Source organism: Rhinopithecus roxellana, chromosome 13 (genome assembly GCF_007565055.1).
Source record: "Rhinopithecus roxellana isolate Shanxi Qingling chromosome 13, ASM756505v1, whole genome shotgun sequence".
Taxonomy (NCBI): Eukaryota; Metazoa; Chordata; class Mammalia; order Primates; family Cercopithecidae; genus Rhinopithecus; species Rhinopithecus roxellana.
Window position 1 is genome coordinate 12,393,128 of NC_044561.1, and position 8,812 is coordinate 12,401,939.

Sequence of the window (8,812 nt, forward strand, 5' to 3'; positions counted from 1 at the left end):
CCACAGCTCTTTCAGCACCTAAAGCCCTGAGGCAGCCCCCACTCAGCCCCATCTTTGGCTTGGCCTCTGTGCTCTGAGGAAGGGGTTTCTGTGGGCCCGGATTCACCCAGAGATACAGAGCAAAGGGCACAGGGGTGCAGGGAGTGGGGTGGGCACTGAGTGATTCTGGCCACGGCCTTAGACCAGGAGTCCTGGGAGGCACCCAGGCGGTGGCTGGTGGCTGCCGATGGCCACCTGTGGTCACTGACCAGCCACCGAGGGTCCCTAATGGCTGCAGAAGCCCCTTCCCACCACCCTTGCCAACTCCCGCTATGCCCAAGCAGCCGGCTCACCTTGGTGGTGAAGGAGGCTGTCTTTGCATAATGGTTCAGCATCTGGTCGCAGGTCAGGCTGTGATAGTCAATGGCGTCCCTCTTGATGGTCCAGAGGAGGTACGGCATCTCGTTTTTTACCAACCTAGACTGGCAAGAAGAAAGTATTTATTGATGTTCAGCATCCAAGGTTCACACCAGCCAGGACAGGGTGGAGCGAGGCGACCATCAGTGGATACATGGTGTGCAGCGTGGGGATCCCAGCTGGGCTCTGCTGCAGGCAGTAGTGCTCCTTGTGCTCCTCCTGTGCACAGGATGTGGGGCGCAACCAGGACCACGCAGGGTTTCCACAGAGGGGCCTCGGGTTCTGGGGAGCCACCCCTGATGTGGGGCTGCAGGTGGGGCCTGAGCCCTCCGCATGGGGTCTGCGTGGGTGTGGGGACGCACCACTTGCCGAGATGACACAACACTTCATAACTCAGAGCTCACAGTCCCCAGGACGGAAGCCCCCCAGGCCTGCACCATGGGCCCTGCACACCCCTCCCTGAGCCCCAGGCTCTGGCCTCCTGCTCCTGCCCTGCTGATAGAGGGGCTGGGCGTGGAGCTGGGGGCGTGTGGTTGGTGCTTTTCTGTTTACAAAATGGCATCTGTTAAGTCAAAATTCCAACCAGGCTGGGTGCAGTGGCTCACACCTGTCATCCCAACTCTTTGAGAGGCCAAGGCTGGCAGATCACCTGAGGCCAGGAGTTCAAGACCAGCCTGGCCAACATGGTGAAACCACGTCTGTACTAAAAATACAAAAATTAGCCAGGCATGGTGGTGGGCGCCTGTAATCCCAGCTATTCGGGAGGCTGAGGCAGGAGAATCACTTGAACCTGGGAGGCAGAGTTTGCAATGAGCTGAGATCGCACCTTTGCACTCCAACATGGGCAACAGAGTGAGACTCCATCTCAAAACACGCCCCTCCAAAAAAATATATATAGTGTGTGTGTGTGTAAATAATAGCACACTAACTGCTAACCACTCACCACTGTGTACAGAGTGAGAAACAGCATCATCAACAGAGGCGAAGTCCCCCAGCCACCCCCACCAGGTAACTGCCCCTGCAGCTGTCTCTCCTCCAGGCGCAATGAGCAGAGTGTTTCTGTCTCTCCGGAATGCATGTGTTACAATCCTCACCCCCAGGGCGATGGCATAGGAGGCGGGCTTTAGGATTAGGTCATGAGCCTGAGCCCCTTACGATGGGCTTGCACCCTTACAAAGAGGCCCCAGAAAAACCCTTGCCCCTGTGTGAGGACGCAGAGAGAAGCCAGTTGCCCGTGAAGCAGGACGCTCTCAGAGAGCCCAGCCACGCTGTCCCTGACCCAGACTCCAGCCTCCAGAACAGTGAGGAATGTTCTGTTGTGTCCACACCACTGCCCACGGACCTGTGGGAGCCGCTGGAGCACCCACAACGCTCTATGGGAAAGGCACTGACTCCAGGAACCTGGAAGGACGAGCTCACTGGCCGTGTGGGAGGTGCCTCATCAAGTCTGGGCCCATTTCTCTATTTGTCTTTTCATTGCTGATTTGTGAGTTCTTCATATATTCTGGACATTTGATCTTTTAAATTTTAAGTACTGCACATGTCGCCTCCCACTCTGGTTTCTCTTTCGTCCTCTTTATGGTGGAGGGTTGGGAGCCCTCAGGGACTAGGCTGGGCTGGGGAGGTGGGGAGGGGCATACTGCCCTGGTGCTGGAGACCCCAGCTCACTCGCTGGCCAGGCCCCATCCTGCAACACACCGGCCGAGCTGTCCAAGCCCTGCTGGGCCTCAGTGCCCTCAGCTTCCACGTGCACGCGGCAAGCCAGCCTGGTGTGGGTGGAGGGGAGCTGGGAGGACAGGGTCCACTCACTGCACAGAGGCTCATCCAGCACCAAAGGGCTTGCCCCACCCCTGGGGGCAGCCAGGCCCTGCTGCCCAGTCAAGGGGCCCGGCTGTGACTAGGGCTTTGCCCCCGCTGGGCTGCCATACCCCCAGGACATGGGCGAGTGGGCATGGAGCAGGATGGTGGTGTGAGAAGCCTTGGAGAGGCGCGGCTGACCACGATGCACGCAGGGGACGCCACGATGCACGCGGGGGACGCCCACAATGCGCGCGGGGGACGCCCACGATGCGCGCGGGGGACGCCACGATGCGCGCGGGGGACGCCACGATGCGCGCGGGGGACGCCCACGATGCGCGCGGGGGACGCACCATCACGTTGTGGATGTCGTCTGTTTTCTCCAAGGCCATTTCTTGATTTTCTTTGACTTTGCCACATGTAACATCTGCCAAGGAAACACGGGGAGGCCTGAATGAACATGGAGCCTCAGCCAGACTTCCCGCCCCGTGTCCGTTACTACCACCGCAGGCAGGACAGCAACTTGTTTACTTCCAGAAACCTTGCTCCAGGTGGGGCCTTGCCCTGGTGGAGCAGGTGCCTTTGTGGGTCCTGAGTCAGGCTCGGGGCGCTCTGGCAGCCCCCACACATCCAGTGAGCATCCACTGCATAGAACCTCCCCACAGCTGTGACAGGGCTTGGGGGCTCGGGATTCCTGGAGGCCCAGGTGTCCCCAGGTGTGGAACGGTGGAGACAGCCCGGGATGGGGGTGGGAGTGACAGAGGCTGAGGGGCCACCGGCAGGGGTGGAAGAGGAGGGGGACATTTGATTCGGGTCTCAATGGGGCCAAGAGGACACAGACACAGCTGTGCAGATGTCAGCCAGGAGCAGCCAGCGCCGCGGGGGCCTGAGGAGTGGATTTGGGGACCTGGGGCTGGAGGAGGGATGGCCAGGGCCAGGCAGAGAGAGGATGACAGAAATCGCCCGGGCAGGAGGAGGCCTGGGCGGGGGCCACAGGGACTCTGAGAAGGGAGCAGGGCTGGGGACTTGAAAGAGTTTGCCTGGCACGACCGCCTGGGGCGGGGAGGCCAGGACGGCGATGGAGACCTGGGGTCGGAGACACCCCATCAGGCACACCAGGACCGAGGGGCGGGCACCACAGTCAGGCCAGTGCCGACTCCCCCTGCCTGTGACAGACGCACACGCCCTGAGCTGAGACGCGCGCCTCCGATACGCTACCAGCAACCCCAGCGCCTTCGTCCTCGACATCCGGAATGAACTTGGGCAAAAAGTGGAACTTCTTCTCCACCCAGCCCTTCCTTCGCAGAGCGGCCCGGACCACCGGGTAGTGTCCGTAAATAGAGAAAATCTTCTTCTCCTAAAATGGCAAGAAGATATTTTATTTTATTTCAATCATTTTGGGGGAAGAGGCAGACCTTGGTTGCATGGATAAGCTCTTTAGTGCTGGTTTCTGAGATTTGGGGGCATCCATCACCCAATAATGTAATTTTTTTTTTTTGAGATGGAATCTCGCTTTGTCACCCAGGCTGGAGTGCAGCCTGGGCAACACAGTGAAACCTCCATCTCTACTAAAAAGTACAATCTCTACTAAATAAATCTCTACTAAAAATTAGCTGGGCATGGTGGCATGCACCTGTAGTCCCAGCTACTCGAGAGGCTGAGGCACAAGAATTGCTTGAACCTGGGAAGCAGAGGTTGTGGTAAGCTGAGATTGTGCCACTGCACTCCAGCCTGGGCAACAGAGCAAGACTTCATCTCAAAAATAAGTAAGTAAACAAAAGGTAACGTCAGCCAAGTCCCCACAGGGAGGAGGCTGCAGCTCAGGGACACAGTGAGTCAGAGACCAGACGGACAGATTCCAAGTTCCAAAACAAATGTCCTTTTAAAAAAGTGTCCCCCCTCCCCACTGAGTCCCAAGGAGCATTTACCTTGATAGCTTTTTCTGTTAACTGCCTTGCTATCTTATATCTGTCTAATCTGGAGGAAGAAGCTAAGTCTTGGGAAATTCCTTGTTTTAATTCTGCAAAAGAGAAAGAGGACATCAAATCAAAGGATAAGGCATCCAAGGCCGGGCGCGGTGGCTCACGCCTGTCATCCCAGCACTGTTAATCCCCCCACGGTGGGAGGCCGAGGCAGGCGGATCACCTGAGGCCAGGAGTTCGAGACCAGCCTGGCCAACATGGTGAAACCCCGTCTCTACTAAAAATACAAAAGTTAGCCGGGTGCAGTGGCTCACGCCTGTGATCCCAGCACTGTGGGAGGCCGAGGCGGGTGGATCACCTGAGGCCAGGAGTTCGAGATCAGCCTGACCAACATGGTGAAACCACATCTCTACTAAAAATACAAAAGTTAGCCGGGCGTGGTGGCTCATGCCTATAATCCCAACTGCTAAGGAGGCTGAGGCAGGAGAATCACTTGAACCGGGAGGTGGAGGTTGCAGTGAGCTGAGATGGCGCTATTGCACTCCAGCCTGGACAACAAGAGCGAAACTGTGTCTCAAAAAAAAAAAAAAAAAAAAAGACATGCCTCTGACGAGGCCAGACATGAAATGGCATATTCTGAGGGGCGCCATCCATAAGCCAGCAAAATTCATCCACAGTCCACAGTGATGGAGACAGAGCTGTGAGAGAGGGCGTGTGGCCGGACGCTGGTCCACGGAATGGTGGTAGAAGTGTCAGAGGTGTGTGAACCAGAGCAGCTCCATCTTGAATAGGGGCTGGGTAAAATGAGGCTGCATTCCCAGATGGTGAAGGCGTTGTAAGTCACAGGATGAGATAGGAGGTCGGCACAAGATACAGGTCATAAAGACCCTGCTGATATAAAACAGGTTGCCGTAAAGAAGCTGGCTAAGACCCACCAAAACCAAGATGATGATGCCAGTGACCTATGGCCATCCTCACTGCTACACTCCCACCAGCGCCGTCTCAAAAAACATAGATTGAATTAAATTAAGAAGTTCTGATTATCAAAAGGAAGCATGAAGTGACTGACAAGGCTGCATCCATCTGACAAAGAGCGTGTATCCAGGACATACAGAGAATTCCTCCAAGTCCATGAGGTCACAGCGCAATTTCACCACGGCCTGCAGACCCAGAACCGCACTCCGGAAGGAAGAGCTCCAAATGGTCAGTAATCATGTGAAAAACAGCTCAACACCTTGAGCTGTCTGGAAATGCAAATTAAAACCAGTGAGATTTAATTAATGCAAATTAAAACCACACCCACCAGAGTGCCCGGAGTGGCAGTGAGGACACCCACTGCGGGTGGGGACGGCGGAGCTGGGGGGGCCACCGGAGCTCTCAGTTGGGCCCTTAAATGGTTGGGAGACCTTCTAAAGCTAAGCATGTGCCCGCCCTGTAACCCAGCCATTGACCCCTAGGGAGCATTTACCCACGCAACGAAGACGAGCTGGAAGAGGGCAAGGGCAGGAAGGAAGAGAAACGCAAGTACAGGGCCCCGCATGACCCACCAAGGGAGCCCTTCACACCCACATGTTTAATTTCCCAGTTTCCCAAGAAGTTGGACAGTGCGATTAGGGTGCAGGAGGCAGGAGCCAGCACCCCCCAACACTCCTGGGGTCCTACGCCTGGACCGTCCAAGAGAAGGCGCCTGGTTCTACAGCTCAGTGAAGTGCCCGCCCCCAGATTCTCCGATTTCCTGGCAGCAGGCTGCAGCCAGCATTGCCTCTGACCCCGGGAGCTGCAGCACTGCTCTGGGTGAGTGGCTGGTAGGCAGGCAATGCACGATACCCACTATTTTCTTCTCTCCCGTCTCTGTTGGAAGAAGCCAACGAGAGCCCCTTCCTCTCTGGCTCCATGCTGGCCTCCGACAGCTCGCCCTTTGCTCCTCTGGCCCCTAAAGGAGAGGGTGTGGTGGTTATGCGGTAACCTGGAGGGTGTAGGGGCCCCTGGGGATGGAGAGGGTTCTGAGGCCCACGCTGAGGGTCAGGTCTGGGGTTGGGAATCAGGTCTGGGTTGGGGATCAGGTCTGGGTTGGGGATCAAGTCTGGGTTGTGGGGTCAGGTCTGGGTTGTGGAATCAGGTCTGGGTTGTGGGTCAGGTCTGGGTTGGGGGGTCAGGTCTGGGGTTGGAGGATCATGTCTGGGTTGGGGGATCAGGTCTGGGTTGGGGGTCAGCTCTGGGGTTGGGGTCAGGTCTGCATTGGGGTCAGGTCCGGGTTGAGGGTCAGGTCTGGGTTGGGGTCAGGCCTGGGTTGGGGTCAGGTCTGGGTTGTGGGATCAGGTCTGGGGTTAGGGGTCAGGACTGGGTTTGGTATCAGGTCTGGGTTGAGCGGCAGGTCTGGGATTTGGGGGTCAGGTCTGGGTTGTGGGTATCAGGTCTCAACTGGGGATCAGGTCTAGGTTGAGGGGGAGGTCTGGGTTGGGGGGGCAGGTCTAGGTTAATGAGGAGAGGTATGGGGTTCTGAAGGCAGAGGGGAGTGGACAGTTGTGGAGTTCCCAGAAGATGGAGGAAGGTGGGGAGAACAGCTCTGGGCTTTCGAGTGCGGGCCGGTGGGTAGAGTTGGGCAGGTGTCGAGGGGCAGTTCTGTGGTTCCGAGCGAGGATTCCTAGTCTGGGATTCCCAGAGGGAGGCATCTAGAATTCGGAAGCCCGGGGCGGGGAGAGGGGGTAGGCCTGGGTTTCGGGATGTGGGGGGTGGGTCTGGGGTTCCGAAGGCGGGTGTGGGGGAGGGATCCGGGCTGGGATCGGAAGCGCGGACGAGCCTGGGGTTCCGCGGTCGGGGGTCGTGCTCACCGGGGACCGGGTCAGTGGCTCGCACCGCGCCGCCCGGCGTCCTGGGGTGGCCCGGGGCAACGTGCTGGGGCGGCCACGCGCATTGTGCACCCCCGGTGCGGCGGCTGCTGGGCCCCGGGCCTGGGGCTGTGCGGCGGCGGCGGCCCCGGGGCGTGGGGCTGCGCGGGCGGCGGGGGACGCGGGGGCGCTGCGGGCTGCGGCGTGCGGGGGGCGCGGGCCCGGGTGGGTAGCAGTCGGCGGCGCTTGGGCTGGGCCCGGGTTGGGGTCGGGGTCCCGGGCTGCTGTCGGAGCAGGCGCGGTTGCGGGGTCCGGGGCGCGGGACGGTGCGCGCCATGGTGTCCGCCGGGGGAGGGCCCGGGTGTAGCCCCAGGTCATGCGCTGCGGCCCCGCGCCCCCCTGTGAAGGTCACACTCAACCCCCACCAGGTCACAAAGACCCGCGGGTCACATCCTGCCCCTCCCCTCAGGCCTCCCAGGCCCGCCGGGCCTCCTCGCCCTCCCCGGGGCCCTCACGCCACCCCGTCTCCCGGGGCCCTGCCCCACGCAAGGCTGGAGCGGCGGGGTGAGGACGCCGCGGACGCTTCGCTCCTCCCGGGCTACGCGCTGCGGGTCCTGGTTGTTGGGGGCCAGGGGGTGACCGCAGCAGCGCCCCCGTCCTGCGGTGGAACCTGGGAGGGCCTCGGTGTCCGCAGAACCACTCGTGGGGTCCCACGCCGCTGTCCCCCGGGTGTTCTGAGCCCACCCAGGTCCACACGGCCCGTGTCCTATCCCCTCCGACCCCGCAGATCAGATGACCCCACCCCCCATCGCCCGGCAGGGGTAGCTCGTGTCTCATCCGGCACCTCAGGGTGGGGGTAGCAAAGACACACCTGCCCCGCCAGGACCCTCCCTCACGGCAACTTTCCAAAGCCTAGATGTCTTTATTTGGTTTTAAATCAACTTTATTTTGCATTTAACTTCCCAAGATACCCCAAAAGGGAGGTTCTGCCCCGACTCTGAAGGGACTGGTGGGGGACTTGAAGGGCAGGGAGTGCTTGCATCCCCTGGCCGGGGTGGTTCCTTTCCAGCTCCCTCCCTCTTCCCCCAGGAATGCCACTGGGCTCTCACCAGCCCCCAGTACTGGCTTCTAGGGGTTACACAAATCAGTGAGCGAAAAGCTGGCCCTCCCTTCACCCGGCCCTCCTCCCTGTGTCCCAAGGTTTCCAGTAGTGACAGAGCTGACCCTGCTGAGACCCAACATTAAACAGCCACAGCCACGTCTACAAGGCAGCGTTTATTGCTCAAGCGTATTAAACCAAAACGTAGATTGAAAGAGACAGTTCTTTTAAACCCCATTTGTCCGGATTTTTTAAGCGCTCTAAAATAAGAAGGTGAAAGCCAGTAAAAACACTCCAAGTGCCTAATTCTGGCTCTGAAATTTGAGCTCTCTGGTCTACCCCCAAGAAGGCATCAGTACTGTCCCTGTGGCTCTCACTGCATTCCCAGGAGCAGACCCCACTGGCCTCCAAGCTGCAGGGAGGTGGGAGTGTCCTGCAGACGGGGTGGGATCTGCATCCAGTGCCAGTAGGAGTGGCCTCTCCTCTCCCACAGTGGCGCTTGTTTGGGACCATGGCCAAAGCGTTTGCCCCAGCCCCTGTCTCTGTCCTTCAGGAGCTGCTGAGGGCTGCAGAGAGGGACTGGCTTGTCCCCTCTTGGAGCAGCTGGGGAGACGTCTTGCCTGCATTCCCCTCGAATGGTTGAAAATAATGATCCCACTTGTTGTGAATACCATGAAGGTATCTTGGCAGCCAGAGTTACTCCTGCTCAGCAGTGGGAAACCTGGGAGGGTCCTCAAACCCCCTAGCAGGCAGCCCCATCCAGCTGCATC

At 59.0% G+C, this 8,812-nt stretch overlaps 1 protein-coding gene across 1 annotated transcript in view; it reads right to left on the reverse strand.

Moving 5' to 3' along the window:
* Positions 1-6,010, reverse strand: part of TTLL8 (tubulin tyrosine ligase like 8) — a 49,686-nt gene extending 43,676 nt beyond the window's left edge. The window contains 5 exon segments of the mRNA XM_030915291.1: positions 333-461; positions 2,547-2,620; positions 3,412-3,550; positions 4,122-4,213; positions 5,947-6,010. Of these exon segments, the coding sequence (XP_030771151.1) occupies positions 333-461; positions 2,547-2,620; positions 3,412-3,550; positions 4,122-4,213; positions 5,947-6,010 (498 nt within the window).
* Positions 6,011-8,812: the final 2,802 nt, after the last annotated feature.